The 21,051-nt window shown below is 42.2% G+C and overlaps 1 protein-coding gene across 1 annotated transcript in view; it reads right to left on the reverse strand.

The window, feature by feature from the left end:
- LOC142213684 (fatty acyl-CoA hydrolase precursor, medium chain-like) overlaps positions 1 to 21,051 on the reverse strand; it is a 65,069-nt gene that overhangs the window by 2,614 nt on the left and 41,404 nt on the right. The window contains exons 5-11 of the mRNA XM_075282113.1: positions 9,861 to 10,014; positions 9,436 to 9,549; positions 7,551 to 7,646; positions 6,754 to 6,894; positions 5,029 to 5,106; positions 4,778 to 4,925; positions 3,237 to 3,386 (exon numbers count right to left, since the gene is read on the reverse strand). Of these exons, the coding sequence (XP_075138214.1) occupies positions 3,237 to 3,386; positions 4,778 to 4,925; positions 5,029 to 5,106; positions 6,754 to 6,894; positions 7,551 to 7,646; positions 9,436 to 9,549; positions 9,861 to 10,014 (881 nt within the window). The remainder of the gene's footprint in view (positions 1 to 3,236; positions 3,387 to 4,777; positions 4,926 to 5,028; positions 5,107 to 6,753; positions 6,895 to 7,550; positions 7,647 to 9,435; positions 9,550 to 9,860; positions 10,015 to 21,051) is intronic.

Genomic DNA, 21,051 nt, shown 5'->3' on the forward strand with positions numbered 1-21,051 from the left:
AGAAGAGGACATCATTTATATAAGGGGTCATTAAGGGAGCAGTATTTACTTATTTTTAATGTAGATTCTGAGCCCCATATAGAGCTCACAATGTACTTTTTTTTCTTCCCCCCTATCCCTATCCCCCCTATGGAATATGGGATGGAAATCCATACAAACACGGGGAGAACATACAAACTCCTTGCAGATGTTTTTTTGCCCTTGGCTGGATTTGAACACCAGGACTCCAGCGCTGCAAAGCTGAAGTGCTAAACACTGAGCCACCGTGTGGCCCCCAGGGGAGCAGAATTTATGTCACAGGATATAATGTAAGGAGGTAATTTATTTAATTAAGGTGGCATTTGGGCTTTATTAAGGGAGTTTTCCAGCTCATTTTGATTGATGATCTATCCTCACAATAGATCATCAATAAGAGATCAGTGGACTCCCCCCCCCCAACACAATGATCAGCAGTTTGAAAGGGCTATGGCGCCTGTTTATATCACACAACTTCTGTTTATAGTGACCGTGTGATTTGCAGTCTAGTCAAGTGTATACGACGAGGCTGTAGTTATATTACATGGGTGCTATAAAATCAATGACACTATGTAAATAGAGAAGGGGTCACGGCGCTTACACAGGTACTACAGTTTATTCAAACAGCTGATCAATCGGGGTTCCTGGTATAACCTTTTATTTAGGAAACACACAATGCATTATTAATAAGGGACATTAAGAAGGTACACACAGACATTATTATTATAAATATGCACTTGGGAGTATTATTCATTATGGAGGGGTTATATCATATATTTTATAATTGGGGGTAGCAGCAGGATGGGAACTTTATGTAGGTGAGGGCAATATGGGTCAAATGCCTGGCAAAGTGAGGAGCCAAAGATGTCTGTGCTGCAAACTATACAGAGACCAGGCACTGCTAGAAGAAGTGGTCATGGCGGTGAAATGTAAATGATTGGTGTGAAGTTGTTATAAGTATGTTCTTTTCTGCTTACTTATTTTGCTTTGTCTGCCTAGCAACAGTGAGGCAGTAATGGAGGAGGAGCTGAGCTTGGGGGGGGGGGGGGGACGACTTGCTAGACAAGGAGCCATGATGGAAGCATGGGATAAAGAGTTCTGATCCATAAAAGTAACTATCGCATAGTTGACTTATTCCAGAAGACCTGCATCCTCACTACAACACTACAATTGGTCAGAGGCGTCACCTGTAAATCACTAAATATTACTGCACTGTATTTGCCTAAAATGGTCTGTAGAGCCCTGTGTAGAACTATACAGTCACTGTATAATATTGGTATACCTGAATTGGGGGCCCACTTGGACGTGTTTGCTCCCACTGTGCTGAACCCTTAGCTACATATTGTGCGAAATGGCCACTGCCACTTTGCTGGTCTGATCCTCCATCCCAGCCTCCTGTACCTTTTATTGGGAATTGGTAAAAAGGATGTTTTTAATTTACCACGTTTTGGTGATTGCCCCTCTTTTCTCCATTCTTGGATTGTACTTCTATTTAGTTATTTATTTTTTTACTAAATTATGCATTTTTTGAAAGTTTTTGATTTATTTATGTTTTCTACTTTTTCTCAAACTTATTATCCTTTTTATATATTTTTTTTGTAATTTGGTCCCCTGTACTAAATACTGCAATATTTTTGTTCAGCAAACCATGCAATCCATAATGGTGGCATTATTAGCAGCGGATAACAAATATAATACCACTAATAAAGGCTTATACAACCATAGATGCTGCAATGTTTTTGTATCAATTGGATAATCGTGTGTATTGTTTGTACACTTGATAAAGGGGTAATACCCGAAACACTGTTCTAAGCGTCGTGTGTGTGGAAAATTCAATAAAGTGTGTGTTTATCCAACGCCAACGGAGTTAGCGCAGTGTCTTTCCCATCCTCTGGTCATTCTTCACACTATTTACTTACTGATCCCTGTTCCTTCTCACTGCTGCCTGCACTTCTCCTTCTGCAGAAGGTGAGGCAGCTGTGATCAGGAGTGGGGATCAGTAAGTGAGGTCACGGGCTCACGAAACCCACAAACAATGCTATCATTATACTCTGGGGTCTTTTCAGACGCCGGAATATAATGATCGTTGGACCAGGGGAGGTGAGGGAACATCAAAAACACTTACTTACTTCTCCTGAGGTCCAGAAGGCTTCGGGTCTGTTTGGTGACATCACAGACGTCACATGGCCAAGGCCAGCATCATTATGCGTCGCAACGCTGGCCTGGGTCAGGTGACGTCTGGTCCAGCATTGAAGATGGACGAAATCAGCAGGGAATGCGCTCTTACCCAGCGAGAGGTAGGTAATGTTTTTTAGGTTTGTATCCTCCCCATGGTCTCCAATCACTATACTCTGGGGTCTGAAAAGTAATAATTGCTCATGGGTGGTCCATAGAGATGAGTGAACACTGTTCGGATCAGCCGTTCCGAACAGCACGCTCCCATAAAAATGAATGGAAGCACCTGGCACGGCGACCGGCCGCCGGCAAAGTGTACGTGCCAGGTGCTTCTATTCATTTCTATGGGAGCGTGCTGTTCGGAAAGGCTGATCCGAACAGTGTTCACTCATCTCTAGTGGTCCACAATGGGGCATAATACTGTGTCAAGGGACCACTATGGGGCATAATAGTGTGTGCAGGGGCCACTATTGCGCATAATAGTGTGTGTGTTTAGTAGCCACTATGGGGCATAATAGTGTGTGTGCAGGGGCCACTATTGCGCATAATAGTGTGTGTGTTTAGGAGCCACTATGGGGCATAATAGTGTGTGTGTAGGGGCCACTATGGGGCATAATAGTGTGTGCAGGAATGCGGTTTGTAGGGAGGGAGGTTGTCAGGGGACTGGGGGGTGCCATTCCTAGTTACACCACTGCCTGTTGGTTTGGGTGTGTAAAGTCAATCAGGATTAGTAAAGTATAGGATTCTGAACAGTGGGTCAGCAATTGACTAGGATGTTACACATTCAAAGTATGTGACCTAGGGTATTTCACACCACATTCACATGCAGTAAAAATATATATAGAATTATGTCTGTAATGTAGAAAAGTGAACTATTGAGTACGAGCTTTGGATTTCAACTGTAGATACTCTTGTAAATATAAGTCAGATTTTCATATTCATAAATATTCAGCAAATCTGACATGTGTGAATATAGCCTAAGAGGTTTACCAAGGTATTCAAAATAACACTATAGAAAACTTTTAGTTTTCATTTCATGGACTCACCAGAGAATACTACTTCATCCCTCAGGAAGGGTCCTCCAAATATACTCACAAGCTCATCACCATGATCAGCATTCACAAAGTCTGGTCTTGAATGAGCCAGCAAGCTTGGTGGGTGCTGGTACTCATAAAAGTAGACAGGGAGCCCCATATCTAACAAGTGAAAAGAAGAGTTAACTAACAAGCATGCATTGTTATGTGTTCTTATACATCATTGTTGTCCATGTGATACATATACATTATAGTCTCCTACCGTAAAGGAGGCAGATGAAATAATTGTTAAATATTGTACTTAGGGGCTACACCCATCTTTCTGCTGCCTGAGGCAAAAAGGGAAATGGAAATAATACCTCCCTCTCCCAATAAGAGCAGAAATTGAGAATTATACCAAACAAGATAAGTGATACTGTGTAGTATGTATAATACACACACACACACACACACACACACACACATATACACATATATATATTTAATTAAAAAAAACCCAGGAAAATAAATAAACCTTGACTTTAGACACAAATGGAGCAAAACAAAATACAGCTTTGTAAGGCTAAGGCCCCATGTGGTGTCCTGCAACAAAAAAAAGTGCTGTGGAAAAGAACACAACCACAACGCATCTTGTTTTTTCCCCAAGTGCTTTTCATAGAAAGCCCACAGAGGTTTTCTCTGTGGACTTTCTGCTTCCATCAGATCTATAGGGAAACAACCGTACCATGTTTCCATAGATATAATTGACATGCTGCGTGTCCACCTTGTGTATTTTCCCACACTGTAAGGATGGGATTTGCTAGAATCCCATACACTATACAGTGACTGTAAACCACCGCAGTTTTTTCTGCGGCGTTTACACTACATGGGGCCCCAGCCTAAAGTGGTTTTGTCATTGCAGTCCTGGAAACTCCAATGAAGTGAACAGAGTGCTGGTCGAATAAGCACACTGGCACTTTCTTCACGTGGAAGGTACAGGCAGACTTTTAGGTCCTTGTTTTACTGATTGCTATAGGTCCCAGCAGTCTCACCCCCAACAATCTGACACCTCTCTCCTATCCACAGGATAAAGAGTAAGTGTATGTAATAACATATGATATGGAATAATGTGAAATTGGGAAAATTATCTGCTCCATCCTTTAGAGATTTACTGACAGGGAAAGGTATTTGTGGGCATCCTTAATCTCCAAGCCCATTGACATGGACCAAGTACCTATTCAGATCACACCTAATTGTTATTAAATATGTTTTGATTTTACTATTTTTTTATTGAAATACATGTGGTGCAAATAGTATCTACCCAATATGGTGTTTTTGTTAAGATTTTTAACAATGTAGCTGCAGCTGACAGGGGAATCACATGATACATAACTGTATTGTACATTATTGTATATTATATTATTGTATATTATTTGCTACAAGAAACGATGGACATTAGAGTCTCAGGATATCATTTTTAATACTTTTGTTTCAATACATTGAATTCTACAACTTCCAACATGTCCTGACACTCAATACCTCTACATATGAGCTACAATCTGAATGGGTTTTACCTTGATGGTATTTTGCAAGCTTTGTAGCTGGATTAACAAACAATATATCTCCACACAAATCCAGGAATTGATCACGAATTTCCAATGGATCAGTGGAGTCACCAAGATACTCCTCAACAACAATAGGAATTTCTTCAGGACTCAGACCCTATGAAATTAACATTAAGTATAATAAAAAGAAGGATGTTTAGAGAAAATTAATCTGAAAATAGGACATAGAACATAAAGGAGATGTGCTTATTTTATCTTACCAGTATTGGAATATTTTGGAGCGCCGTCACCACAGACTCCCAAGTCATTCCTTCTGTTATCCCAGTTATATTTAATATCTAAATAGAAAGATATAATATAGTTGTAAGTATTCCCTGAGAAATGGTGGCTATTCGATGCTGGGTTTGATTGTAACACGTTTCTGAATGTGCTGTGTAACCATTGTTAATGCAAAGTGTATAGTGTCATGTTTGCAGGTGCAATGTGGGCAGGCAGAACGTTGATTTCACAACGCCAGGGCAAAAAAAGTACTGCTTCATGTGAGGTCTGAGGCCCAGTCTGTGAGTGTGGCAGGAAACATTGCCTGCGAGTGGTGCCCACTTTAAGTGACTGAAGTTACTGGGTAACGTGTGTACTCATTACCTGTCAACTATTATGAAAAAGGGTAAAAATCACATTTAGGCCGGGGCCCCACGGGCCGGAAATACCGCGATTTGCCCGTGTCAGAGACATTGTGGGAAAAATCGTAGCATTTTACAGTATCTGCAAGGTGGATGGGATTCATGCGAATCCCATACCCACTTTACGATTAAAAGCACAGCACGGACACACTCCGATTTCCAAAACCAGCACGGTTTTGGGAATCGCAGCTTGTCAATTATATCCGGAAACGCCAGCGGACACATATATGAAATGGTGGGTTATATTACATACAACAATGCAATGTTTTCTTTTTGGGCATACAACAGGGCATAGAAGGGAACTAACGTTATTCTGCTTTCAGGTTTAGATGATTTGTTTTTTATTTTCATACCTCTAGGTTCCAGTAAAGTGGAATCTAGTGGGAGTGGAAGAAACCCATCTAAAACATTTAATAAACTCTCTGCCCTCTGCCCGCAACTTGTACTTTTTTTGTTACCATTTTGCAGTACATATCACTTTATGATCGCATTTTTATTTTTTATTCCACATTTTGTGAGGCTAGAAGATGATAAATCATTACGTTTGATTTTAATTTTCTTATGGCACTGTTTGGGTTAAATAATACTTTTGTTTTATTGTACAGGTTGTTATAAACTTTGCAATGCCAAATTCGTATTTTTAATTCACTCATAACTTGTTCTTCCCTTTTTTTTTTAACATTTTAATTAATTTAAAATTTTAGAATTTTTAAAAACTTTTAAAACTTTTTTTGGTTCCACTAGGTGACTTAGTGTATAATACTGAACCAGCATTTAGCTAGGCTGTTATACTGTGTTGCCATATATTTCTTTTTTTTTTTTTTTAAATGTAGATTGTGAGCCCCACTTAGAGCTCACAATGTACATTTTTCCCTATCAGTATGTCTTTTTTTTGGAATATGGGATGGAAATCCAAGCAAACACAGGGAGAACATACAAACTCCTTGCAGATGTTTTTTTGCCCATGGCGGGATTTGAACACCAGGACTCCAGTGCTGCAAGGCTGCAGTGCTAACCACTGAGCCACCGTGTGGCCCCTGTGTTGCCATATATTTCTGAGCAGGTGCCATCGCCATAGCATAACAAGACTTCATGATACCTTAACTCCTTGATATACTGTATTATTACACCATGGTGTGGCATGTGATTAAGGAGTGTCTTGTGGTTTTCCTTCTGACGTGACTACATTGCAACATCATTCTGTGCGGGTGTAACATGCATACTGCTGCATAGTAATACCTGAAGTTTCCATTATAGGCGGATCATTATTGGTAGATCACTGTTATTTAAGAACATTGCACCTACCATTGTGGAAGTCCAGCCAAACTCATGATTATTCATTCCAATCAGAAATGGGACCCTGTTGCATTCCTTGTTAGCCAGCATCTCCTCCACTGGTTTAGGTAGAAAAATCCCATCCACACGGGCAGGAAGAAATGTCATGCCCTGTAAAGATAGGCAGGACATGACGGATAGAACACAGAACTGGTCATACATATCCTGCAGAAGCAGACCACACATCTGCGATAGATCAGCAGTTATACCTGTGGTTAACAGTGCATTCTATAGAAGAATATTTTACACTGCACATTTAATAGGTAGTAAGCGGGAATGATTAAGTTTAATTGTCCGGTTCTATTGGAAAGTTGGCTTACAATCCATACCAAGCCAAATGGATACTCCTTCTGATGATAGTCTGCCGCAAGTGTTACACAGATTGCCTATCATAAATGTTCCATACATTGACCGCAATAGTTATCTCATACATTGACTGCTACAGATGCACTATATGTTTTATGGTGAACCTAGCTCTATATGTGGCCTGCCACAGATTACCCATACATTACCTGCCACTGAGCACTGACAATTGGCAATTGCTAAAAAAGCAAGATATTTTATTGGGAAAAACAGTAAGATTTGGGCTATGACCTTGACAAGATTTGGTTTAAAAATTCACCGATATCCATCAAGAAGCCCCTGAAAGTGGAGGAAGGTTCTAAAAAGGAAAATAAATTAAGCAATATACTTGATTGTGATATGTAAAAATGCCCAAGTACCTGAAAAAAAGAGTATATAACATTGCAGTGTGATGCAACACTTACCATTGCTTTGGCAATAGCGGCAAGCTCTTCCTCCGATTTCTTCTTCAGACAGTCAGCTATAGAGGCCACATCACAGTCTGATGTCTTAGCTACCAACTGTAGAGAAAACCAGATGTTACATTCCGATATTGCAAATATTAATTTCAGGATTGGTTGTTGGTGTCGTAGTCAAATAACAAAAGGAGATGAAGATGTTGTAATTGGAAAATGCTGGGAAATCTCCAATAATACAATATGTGAGAAGTCACCCATACTGTATACTGTGTAAATTGAATATACTACTGAAAGTTCAGAACATACATACAGTAAAATGAAAAGTCTATATCACACAAATAGGTATGTGGGGTAGCAGAAATTCATGTCAGTCTAGTAAATAAATTGAAATAAACTGCATAGTGGAAGCAGTAAAGTTATAAGGAAAACCCTTTAAAGAAACTATTAGTCAGCAGGCAAATGCAATTTGTCACAGCCACATAAATGGTTGGGAATATTGTTTAGCTGCCAGTTATCATGTCATCTCCTCACAATTACATGTAAAGTCTGCTCTATCCATTGTGCATATTACTGCTTTATGGAAATAGGAGATGTAAATCTCCTTTATCACAGACTCAGACTGGCCCACAGGTGAACAGGCAAATTCCTTATTGAGCCAGTTGAAGCCCATCTAGTCAATCACATTGCAGGGACCCCAATAACCAGTCATCCTGCAGCGTCTTGCTGCTGTGTGGGCACACACCTCCAGCTTAAAGAGCTAAGATGACCTAGTTCAAGGCAAGAGTCAGTCAGCAGGCTTAAAACAGGACCCCAGAACAGTAACAATAAGAAAATAGGACTAGGAAGCTGGCTACTAGTGAAAAATAGATTTATACTGGCGACCTTATAGGAATTTGTCAGGTAATATTGGCATATAGCTGAATAGTGAGCTCCCAGAATGAACTTTACGGGTGGGCCCTGGCCCTAGGCATCCAAGTCCGACACTGATCACAAATAATGTTATTTCACAAACAAAAAACATGGCTGTTCCTCCTCTGAGAATAAATGCATGCTGCAGGACCCGGCTTCACATGGGAATATTTCATTTTTTGTTTGCGTAGTGGCCCCATAAGAATTGGGACTGGTCTATTTCGTATGTTGTTTGTGTGCAGTTTATATACGTTTCAATTTCTAAAAATGCTGACATCCAGTTTGGCAGTCCAGTATAGGAACACTCTATTTATGGCTGTGTTGTTATGGAAACCTGGTAAATGAAATTTGAAGATAGATTGGCTGATATACGTCATACGACTGAATACTTAAGGACCTTTGAACTGCTATTGACTAATACAGGTCCTAAATAGCTTGCTTGCTATGAACACCTGAAGAACCTGCGAGTTTCCATTGGTTCATAAGCATCATGTAATCATTTGTAACTCAGTTTGGATATCAGTGAAAAACCTGCGATTGGTTATTAAGGAAACCTGGAGTAAAGCTGTGTGCATGTGACCTTGTGTAACTGTGTCATCCACAGTTACCTGCGTCTTTAAGGCTGACCTACAGCAGTGAAGACAAATGGCTGTGTTGTTATGGAAACCTAGAGTAAAGCTGTGTTGCTTGTGGAGACTGCCTGCGAGCTTCTATTGGCTGATGAGTGACATGTGACTGTGTGTATGGCAGTCGGAATATGAGTGCCGGCTTCTCTTGGCTAATGCAGGTCGTTTTCTGGGAATACTGTGTCTCAGGAACAGTTTGCCCTAGAGAGCTGAGACTAAAACCTTCCCAGACAATTGAATTACCTGTGTGCCAAATTTGGTGAAGATCGGTCCAGTCGTTTGTTTGCGCATACAGACAGACAAACAGACGAACAGACAGAAACAAACTCATTTTTATATATAGAAGAGATACCTACATTTTGGAAGTAGAGGACATCTTTAGACTTGCTGACCACAAAATACGGCATTGTTGTAGCTCCACTTTGAGCAATAGCACGGTGAAAAAGTCCTTTGCTCAAAGGAGAGAGCACCTGTATGGGAAGGCAATTCATAGGATTCTCATCATAAACCCTTGGATTAGGGACATTTATTATGACTTTTACCATAATATTTTCAGGTTAAAAACACAGGCCTCTATTTTCTGGTACAAGCTGTCACAGACCAGACTAATCTGATTATAGAAGTTAAGCAAATTCTCCATTAGCAATTTCTACTATATGACTATGAATGGAAAAAAAGTTTCACTATGAAGTCTATTCACAATCATAAGCTAGAAAGTTTATCTGGAAATGACAGATGCCCAATAAGTAGAACCTCCCAACAAATACTAGACACAACTTACGAGAGCAGAGACGCTGATTGCCCCAGCAGACTGACCAAATATAGTCACAGACGTGGGGTCACCACCAAAATCTGCAATGTTTTCCTGAACCCACTGGAGAGAAGCAACTTGGTCCATAAAGCCGTAATTGCCTGACAATTGTTTATCTTCAGTACTGAAATAAGAAAAGGGAAATATTATTAGATAAGAGAGACGGAAACTTGTGGCCACCTCAGACCACCATTTAAGGGCTGTATTATACGAGTCTGCTGATGGAGATAGTGTGTGTGTGTGTGTGTGTGTGTGTGTGTGTGTGTGTATATGTATATATATATATATATATATATATATATATATATATATATATATGTACAAACGTTATTTTTTTACTGAACCTAGGGGTGTAGCTATAAAGATTCCAGCGATAGCCAGGCCCTGGATCCTGAGGGGTCAAAAGATTCCTTTTGATGTACACCACTCAAACTATTAATATACTCTTGGGTCTTTTTAGACCCCATAGTATAATGATTGGAGGCCCAGGGAATGTGACAAACATAAAAATCAGTGGTTCTTACCTCTCCACTGCGGTTCTCTTTAATGACGCTATTATGCGCCATGATGCTGGTCTGACTCACATACCTTCTTTGACGTCACTACAGAGGCTGAAGACTGCATGGAGTCTCATCAGAGTGCAGGTGAGTAACATTGGTTTTTATGTTTGCTCACTTAAGCTGGGTTCACACTACAGGAGGTGTCCAACAGCTAGTGTCCGTAGCCAATGTCCACGCAAGATATTAGCAACGGACACTAGCTGTGTCCGTTTACAATTTCCATTAATTTAAATGGTATATTGTGTTGTGTCCTTTAGTGTCCGTGTGTGTCCTTAATAGAGATGAGCAAGTAGTATTCGATCGAGTAGGTATTCGATAGAATAGTACGGTATTTGAAATACTCGTACTCGTTCGAATACTATGGCTATTTGCAGTAAAGATTCGATTCAGAACCAGCGTTGATTTGCCAAATGCTATACACTGGATACCATTCGGCAAATTAACGCTGGTTCTGCAGCAGGCTCGTCCTTGCTAGTCAGGAGAGCTGGCAGCTTGCATTTATGCGAGAGCTGACTTTTTCTCATAGGAATGCATTGACCAGCGTGGATTGGCTAGTGTACAGCATTCAGCCAATCAACGCTGGTTCTGCCGGAGGCTCGTCTGTGAGGAGGCGGAGTCTAAGTTCGAACCACAGCAGTCTCCATTGTGGTCCGATCTTAGACTCCGCCTCCTCACAGACGAGTCTCCAGCAGAACCAGCGTTGATTGGCCGAATGCTGTACACTGTATAGCATTCAGACAATCAACGCTGGTCAATGCATTCCTATGAGAAAAAGGCAGCTCCCGCATAACCGAAAGCTGCCAGTAGGGTTGAGCGATCGGCATCTGAGATGTAGCAGAGCTGTGTGCTCAACTCTGCTACATCACTGATGTGGATACATCTGCAGCCACCCTCATCTTGGTTAATGACAAGCTTTGACTGACGTTGTGACATTCACAATCATATAAGGGGAGAGGCCAACTGGTCATTTCTGTATATAAAATACAGAATTCTGCTATTTGCTGCTTAGTGCTTGTACTTTTTTCCCTCTTTAAATGATCTAACCCATTTTTAGAGAGTAAACTGAGAAAAGAAAAAGGTGCAGTCAATGAGAAAAAAAAAGTTTTTAATGGTATAATCCCTTTAAATAAACTATGGTTCTGCTCCTGTGTATGGATGCAAAGTAGATTACTCTCACAGATATGACAGAGCGTCTTACACTCTAATGATAGCTGTAAAACTAAGACCACTCTCAGTCTCAGCTCAAGTCTGACTTGTTCAGTAGGGACACAGAGAACATCCATGCAGGCATGTGCTGCCTTCAGGCTATACAGCAGAATTGATACAGTCAGATGCTGGCTGAAGTTCACCCTACTTATCCTACACAAAAGTCCCAGTAGAGCACACAAAAATAGTTAAATGGTCCTATTGAAGCAAAGGAGGCGCTCTGAAATATAATGCTACAAAGTAGATATTTTGCTGTTTTAGTCACTCTAGTCTAGCTCATCAGGAGAGTCATAGCTATTAGAGATGAGCGAACAGTGTTCTATCGAACTCATGTTCGATCGGATACTAGGCTGTTCGGCATGTTCGAATCGAATCGAACACCGCGTGGTAAAGTGCGCCATTACTCGATTCCCCTCCCACCTTCCCTGGCGCCTTTTTTGCTCCAATAACAGCACAGGGTAGGTGGGACAGGAACTACGACACCGGTGACGTTGAAAAAAGTAGGCAAAACCCATTGGCTGCCGAAAACATGTGACCTCTAATTTAAAAGAACAGCGCCGCCCAGCTTCGCGTCATTCTGAGCTTGCAATTCACCGAGGACGGAGGTTTCCGTCCAGTTAGCTAGGGGTTAGATTCTGGGTAGGCAGGGACAGGCTAGGATAGGAAGGAGAAGACAACCAACAGCTCTTATAAGAGCTAAATTCCAGGGAGAAGCTTGTCAGTGTAACGTGGCACTAACGGGCTCAATCGCCGCAACCCAGCTTTCCCAGGATCCTGAATGGAATACACTGTCAGTGTATTCCCGTATACCCGATATATACCCCCGATACCCGTTCCAACGGTGTGCCCCCCCACCTTCACCCCAGAAATACCCTGCAAGTCCCCTAGCAATAGGATTGGGGCTATATACACCCACTATTTTTGCTACTGCCATATAGTGCCATTGTCTCACTGGGAATTCAAAGAATATATTGGGCTTACATATAACTTCAATTCCAGGGAGAAGCTTGTCAGTGTAACGTGGCACTGACGGGCTCAATCGCCGCAACCCAGCTTTCCCAGGATCCTGAATGGAACACACTGACAGTGTATTCCCGTATACCCCATATATACACCCCAAATCCCCGTTCCAACGGTGTGCCCCCCCACCTTCACCTCAGAAATACCCTGCAAGTCCCCTAGCAATAGAATTGGGGCTATATACACCCACAATTTTTGCTACTGGTATATAGTGCCATTGTCTGACTGGGAATTCAAAGAATATATTGGGGTGACGTGCACCCACAATTTTTGCTACTGCTATTCAGTGCCATTGTCTCACTGGGAATTCAAAGAATATATTGGGGTTACGTGCACCCACAATTTTTAATACTGGTATACAGTGCCATTGTCTGACTGGGAATTCAAAGAATATATGGGGGTTACGTGCACCCACAATTTTTAATACTGCTATACAGTTCCTTTGTCTCACTGGGAATTCAAAGAATATATGGGGGTTATGTGCACCCACAATTTTTAATACTGGTATACAGTGCCATTGTCTGACTGGGAATTCAAAGAATATATGGGGGTTATGTGCACCCACAATTTTTAATACTGGTATACAGTGCCATTGTCTGACTGGGAATTCAAAGAATATATTGGGGTTATGTGCACCCACAATTTTTACTACTGGTATATAGTGCCATTGTCTGACTGGGAATTCAAAGAATATATGGGGGTTATGTGCACCCACAATTTTTAATACTGGTACACAGTGCCATTGTCTGACTGGGAATTCAAAGAATATATGGGGGTTATGTGCACCCACAATTTTTAATACTGGTATACAGTGCCATTGTCTGACTGGGAATTCAAAGAATATATGGGGGTTATGTGCACCCACAATTTTTACTACTGGTATACAGTGCCATTGTCTGACTGGGAATTCAAAGAATATATTGGGGTGACGTGCACCCACAATTTTTGCTACTGCTATACAGTGCCATTGTCTGACTGGGAATTCAAAGAATATATGGGGGTTATGTGCACCCACAATTTTTAATACTGGTATACAGTGCCATTGTCTGACTGGGAATTCAAAGAATATATGGGGGTTATGTGCACCCACAATTTTTACTACTGGTATATAGTGCCATTGTCTGACTGGGAATTCAAAGAATATATGGGGGTTACGTGCACCCACAATTTTTGCTACTGCTATACAGTTCCATTGTCTCACTGGGAATTCAAAGAATATATGGGGGTTATGTGCACCCACAATTTTTAATACTGGTATACAGTGCCATTGTCTGACTGGGAATTCAAAGAATATATGGGGGTTACGTGCACCCACAATTTTTAATACTGCTATACAGTTCCTTTGTCTCACTGGGAATTCAAAGAATATATGGGGGTTATGTGCACCCACAATTTTTAATACTGGTATACAGTGCCATTGTCTGACTGGGAATTCAAAGAATATATGGGGGTTATGTGCACCCACAATTTTTAATACTGGTATACAGTGCCATTGTCTGACTGGGAATTCAAAGAATATATTGGGGTTATGTGCACCCACAATTTTTACTACTGGTATATAGTGCCATTGTCTGACTGGGAATTCAAAGAATATATGGGGGTTATGTGCACCCACAATTTTTAATACTGGTATACAGTGCCATTGTCTGACTGGGAATTCAAAGAATATATGGGGGTTATGTGCACCCACAATTTTTAATACTGGTATACAGTGCCATTGTCTGACTGGGAATTCAAAGAATATATGGGGGTTATGTGCACCCACAATTTTTACTACTGGTATACAGTGCCATTGTCTGACTGGGAATTCAAAGAATATATTGGGGTGACGTGCACCCACAATTTTTGCTACTACTATACAGTGCCATTGTCTGACTGGGAATTCAAAGAATATATTGGGGTGACGTGCACCCACAATTTTTGCTACTGCTATACAGTGCCATTGTCTGACTGGGAATTCAAAGAATATATGGGGGTTATGTGCACCCACAATTTTTAATACTGGTATACAGTGCCATTGTCTGACTGGGAATTCAAAGAATATATGGGGGTTATGTGCACCCACAATTTTTACTACTGGTATACAGTGCCATTGTCTGACTGGGAATTCAAAGAATATATGGGGGTTATGTGCACCCACAATTTTTACTACTGGTATATAGTGCCATTGTCTGACTGGGAATTCAAAGAATATATGGGGGTTACGTGCACCCACAATTTTTGCTACTGCTATACAGTTCCATTGTCTCACTGGGAATTCAAAGAATATATGGGGGTTATGTGCACCCACAATTTTTAATACTGGTATACAGTGCCATTGTCTGACTGGGAATTCAAAGAATATATTGGGGTTATGTGCACCCACAATTTTTACTACTGGTATACAGTGCCATTGTCTGACTGGGAATTCAAAGAATATATGGGGGTTACGTGCACCCACAATTTTTAATACTGCTATACAGTGCCATTGTCTGACTGGGAATTCAAAGAATATATGGGGGTTACGTGCACCCACAATTTTTAATACTGCTATACAGTTCCTTTGTCTCACTGGGAATTCAAAGAATATATGGGGGTTATGTGCACCCACAATTTTTAATACTGGTATACAGTGCCATTGTCTGACTGGGAATTCAAAGAATATATGGGGGTTATGTGCACCCACAATTTTTAATACTGGTATACAGTGCCATTGTCTGACTGGGAATTCAAAGAATATATTGGGGTTATGTGCACCCACAATTTTTACTACTGGTATATAGTGCCATTGTCTGACTGGGAATTCAAAGAATATATGGGGGTTATGTGCACCCACAATTTTTAATACTGGCATACAGTGCCATTGTCTGACTGGGAATTCAAAGAATATATTGGGGTTATGTGCACCCACAATTTTTACTACTGGTATATAGTGCCATTGTCTGACTGGGAATTCAAAGAATATATGGGGGTTATGTGCACCCACAATTTTTAATACTGGTATACAGTGCCATTGTCTGACTGGGAATTCAAAGAATATATGGGGGTTATGTGCACCCACAATTTTTAATACTGGTATACAGTGCCATTGTCTGACTGGGAATTCAAAGAATATATGGGGGTTATGTGCACCCACAATTTTTACTACTGGTATACAGTGCCATTGTCTGACTGGGAATTCAAAGAATATATTGGGGTGACGTGCACCCACAATTTTTGCTACTGCTATACAGTGCCATTGTCTGACTGGGAATTCAAAGAATATATGGGGGTTATGTGCACCCACAATTTTTAATACTGGTATACAGTGCCATTGTCTGACTGGGAATTCAAAGAATATATGGGGGTTATGTGCACCCACAATTTTTACTACTGGTATACAGTGCCATTGTCTGACTGGGAATTCAAAGAATATATGGGGGTTATGTGCACCCACAATTTTTAATACTGGTATACAGTGCCATTGTCTGACTGGGAATTCAAAGAATATATTGGGGTTATGTGCACCCACAATTTTTACTACTGGTATATAGTGCCATTGTCTGACTGGGAATTCAAAGAATATATGGGGGTTACGTGCACCCACAATTTTTGCTACTGCTATACAGTTCCATTGTCTCACTGGGAATTCAAAGAATATATGGGGGTTATGTGCACCCACAATTTTTAATACTGGTATACAGTGCCATTGTCTGACTGGGAATTCAAATAATATATTGGGGTTATGTGCACCCACAATTTTTACTACTGGTATACAGTGCCATTGTCTGACTGGGAATTCAAAGAATATATGGGGGTTACGTGCACCCACAATTTTTAATACTGCTATACAGTGCCATTGTCTGACTGGGAATTCAAAGAATATATGGGGGTTACGTGCACCCACAATTTTTAATACTGCTATACAGTTCCTTTGTCTCACTGGGAATTCAAAGAATATATGGGGGTTATGTGCACCCACAATTTTTACTACTGGTATACAGTGCCATTGTCTGACTGGGAATTCAAAGAATATATGGGGGTTATGTGCACCCACAATTTTTAATACTGGTATACAGTGCCATTGTCTGACTGGGAATTCAAAGAATATATGGGGGTTATGTGCACCCACAATTTTTACTACTGGTATATAGTGCCATTGTCTGACTGGGAATTCAAAGAATATATGGGGGTTATGTGCACCCACAATTTTTAATACTGGTATACAGTGCCATTGTCTGACTGGGAATTCAAAGAATATATTGGGGTTATGTGCACCCACAATTTTTAATACTGGTATATAGTGCCATTGTCTGACTGGGAATTCAAAGAATATATGGGGGTTATGTGCACCCACAATTTTTAATACTGGTATACAGTGCCATTGTCTGACTGGGAATTCAAAGAATATATGGGGGTTATGTGCACCCACAATTTTTAATACTGGTATACAGTGCCATTGTCTGACTGGGAATTCAAAGAATATATGGGGGTTATGTGCATCCACAATTTTTACTACTGGTATACAGTGCCATTGTCTGACTGGGAATTCAAAGAATATATTGGGGTGACGTGCACCCACAATTTTTGCTACTGCTATACAGTGCCATTGTCTGACTGGGAATTCAAAGAATATATGGGGGTTATGTGCACCCACAATTTTTAATACTGGTATACAGTGCCATTGTCTGACTGGGAATTCAAAGAATATATGGGGGTTACGTGCACCCACAATTTTTGCTACTGCTATACAGTTCCATTGTCTCACTGGGAATTCAAAGAATATATGGGGGTTATGTGCACCCACAATTTTTAATACTGGTATACAGTGCCATTGTCTCACTGGGAATTCAAAGAATATATGGGGGTTATGTGCACCCACAATTTTTAATACTGGTATACAGTGCCATTGTCTCACTGGGAATTCCACAAATAATTTGGGGATTCATTCACCCTACATCTCAGGCTCTTGCCATATTCACCCAGGTTGTCAGTGCTGCACCAGCTCGTTCCCAGACAGCTCGGCCCGAAAAACACGTTACCTATATAGAGGATTTGGACAATGAAGACAACATGTTCTAAATCTAATGTCTGCACCTTCTCCAGAATTAAAATAAAGGCAGCGTTTAACTTTCAAATAGCACTGCACAAAGGAAGAGCTTATCAGCTTGTCTCATGACATGCTACTGAAAAGTTTCATTTGTGTATCTTAATGTAAATATAGTTGTATAAGCTTTTTGGGTTTTAGGCACTGCCAAGTTATTTATTACCACCCGCTCCCTTATAATGATGATGACGCCAAAGTCACTGTGGGTGTTCAGAGCTCACAGCTTTGGGTGACATTTGTCTTGCTCTCTGTCGGTACCAGCTGTCTTTTTGGATACCGTAAAGTTATGTTGACTTTATTAACAGCTATAGAAGCTTTAGCCAGGTTGTGACGGTGTGTAACCCTAACAACACTAAGTGGGATACACATTAATAGTCAGTCTATGTACGCTAAACGTATCACTGAAGTAATTTTTTTTCCCTCTCCCCTAATATAAGAAAGGAACAGACATTAGACCTAGACCGGGGTTCGAGGCTTGAAAAAATCCAGTATTATTTGTTCTTCATGATGTGAAATATGTGTTGAAAAGCAACCCAAGATGAAGTCAGCCATGTGTGCCAGTGTGTTACTTGGCATGCCTTTGCTGGCCCCAACTGTAAGGGTCACTCTCCATTTCCTCCATTTTCCACTCCCCTTCACACCATTTGTGGTGAAGCAATGGGATGCACTGAAGTGCACCCTCTAGCCTCGTGTGGGATAGGGACATCAGATGCCACTCCAACCCCCTCGTCTTCCTCCGCCAGCCAACGGTGCGAAGATGAGAGGAGTGTGCTCTGAATGTTTTCTGCCTAGCAGAGGCTAGTTCTCACTTACGAAAATGGCCCCACTTTGACCTGTATATCAGGCACAATGGTGTAGGTTTCAAAGAAACATGGCACCAACAAGTTGGAAAACGTGGGCCATGCGTGGACCGTGTTTGAGTCTGGCAAGCTCCAGATCTGCTACCAGGTTCCAGCCATTATCACAGGCGCAAAAATGCCAGGCCCCAGGTGTAGCAGGGAAAAAAAAATGCCATCTCAGCCAGGATGGCATCCCTGACCTCGGAGGCACTGTGCTGTCTGTCCCCCAAGCTGATCAGTTTCAGCACGGCCTACTGACATCTCCCCATGCCAGTGTTACAGTGTTTTCCGCTAGTAGCTGGGGTGGAGGTTGCAGCTTCGTAGGGTTTCAGTCTACTCCTGCCATGAATTTTGGCCTGGGAGAGGAGATAGGCCACCCCAGTTTGCACCCGGGGAACAGACTCCACCACATTCACCCTGCCTGTCATTAAAGATAAGCACTGCAGCATCCCTGACCACAGGCGCTTGTCCATGTGTCGGTGGTCAAGTGGACCTTGCAGCAAAGCGCAGAGCTCTGGGCCCGACTGATGTTATGGGACACATGCAGGCGCAAGGCAGAGACAGCACACCAAGAGAAGTAGTAACGGCTAGGCCCAGCATAGGGAGGTGCCCCAGCTGCCATCTGCTGACGGAAGGCCTGGGTCTCCAGAAGCATAAACAAACACCAACATCTCCAGGGCCAGCAGTTTATCGATGAGGCTGTTACAGGCTTGGGCATGGGGGTGGGTTGTATTGTACTTCTGCCTGCAATGAAAAGCTTGGGAAATGTGGAGTGGCTGGGAAGAGGCGCATGATGGTGCAGGCCAAAAGGGCGCATGAGGGTGAACTCCCCAATGTGTCAGAGATAGGTGTGTAGGTGTCCTTGCATCATATACTTGCACCATATTTGGCTTTGGAAGTTAATTTTGTGCCAAAAAGTGGTTAAGACAGCAATCCCTCAGCTACTCCCGTTACACTGTCTATTGAAGTTACCATCTGTGGAAGTGGACCACCATTTCTAAGATCCCAAAGGAAGCAGGCAAGAGATGTGCAGTTCAGAAAAAAAGATGAGAAAATAAGTTTAGGCTGTAGAGCACAGAGGGATCGGAGAGGACAGAGCTGGTGTCGGCCAGGTATTCCCACAACATGCGCCTATACTTGTCCCTCCTGGTGACACTAGGCCCCTGAGTGGCAGTAATTTGTCCAGGGGGGCCATTAACGTGTTCCAGACCTAGGAATAAGTCTTCCAACAGGGTAGAGTTTTGCATGCCTTTGCTTCTACCCACTGTTTTTGCTGCTTAGCTTCCCTCCACATCTACTCTGCTTTCACCCCTAAACATCACCCCAGTTTATGCCTTTGCTTCTACCCAGGTTTTTTGTTGATTTAGCTTCCCTCTACATCTACACTGCTTTAGCCCCTAGACATCACCCCTGTCCATGTGGGGTCGGTGGCCTCGTCATCCACCAACTCCTCTTCCAATTGCGCACTGCCCCCTTACTGCAAACCGCACATGACCACAGCTTGCCTTGATGGCAACTGTGTCTCATGATCCCCACTTAGGTCCAGACAAGTCGGTGGCGGGTCCAAAACCCCAAAATTGGAAGGAAATGGCAGATGCTGCAGTATTTCTAACACCTGTTCCTGGTGCTCGGGCCTGGTCTGTGTTGTACCCTGCACCCTGCTTAACGCATCTGCCATATCCGAAGTTGTGCTGAGCGCATGCTAATGTTTCGTGTCCAGTGCAATGGATGGGATGGGATTTCACATAAGTCTGCCACCCATGGCCACTCATGGTTGAGCAACTGAGGGAGTTGACTTTGACGAACCCGAGGGTTTTGGAGTTGGAACTACATCAAAGGTCTGTGCTGCTCACACACTCTGCTCAACACATGATATGTTTAGTGCCAGCAGTGTGGAGACGTCGCACAACAGCCGTTGTTCCAGCAGGTACAGGCGTTGTAGGAGTGCATAGAGGCTAGCAGCGGCAACTATACACTTTAAAAACTATCCGCACAAGCGCCACACTTTCACCAGTAGCTCAGGAACATTGGGGTACCTTTTTCAAAAGATTAGCAGCAATGAGTTAAAAACGTGGCCCAGGCATGGAATATGTTGCAGGCTGCCAAGCTACAGAGCCAATCCCAGGTTACGGCCATTATCACACATGACAACATGCCTGGGCCCAGGTGCAGTGGCAAAAACCACATTGCCGTCTCATCGAGGATGGCATGACTCACTTTGTAGGCAGTGTGCTGTCTGGCCCCCAAGCTGATGAGCTTCAGCACGGCCCGCTGACGTCTCCCCACACCAGTGTTGCAGCGTTTCCAGCTCGTAGCTGGGGTCAATTTAACAGCGGAGGAGGGTGGTGTTTCAGCCCTCCTCCCAGGAATGTTGTGTGGGGAGACAAGTCAGGCCACCACATTTTGCGACCCGGTCCACGCCTCAACTACATTCAACCACTGTGCCCAAATTGAAAGGTAGCGTCCCTGTC

Source organism: Leptodactylus fuscus, chromosome 7 (assembly GCF_031893055.1).
Source record: "Leptodactylus fuscus isolate aLepFus1 chromosome 7, aLepFus1.hap2, whole genome shotgun sequence".
Taxonomy (NCBI): domain Eukaryota; kingdom Metazoa; phylum Chordata; class Amphibia; order Anura; family Leptodactylidae; genus Leptodactylus; species Leptodactylus fuscus.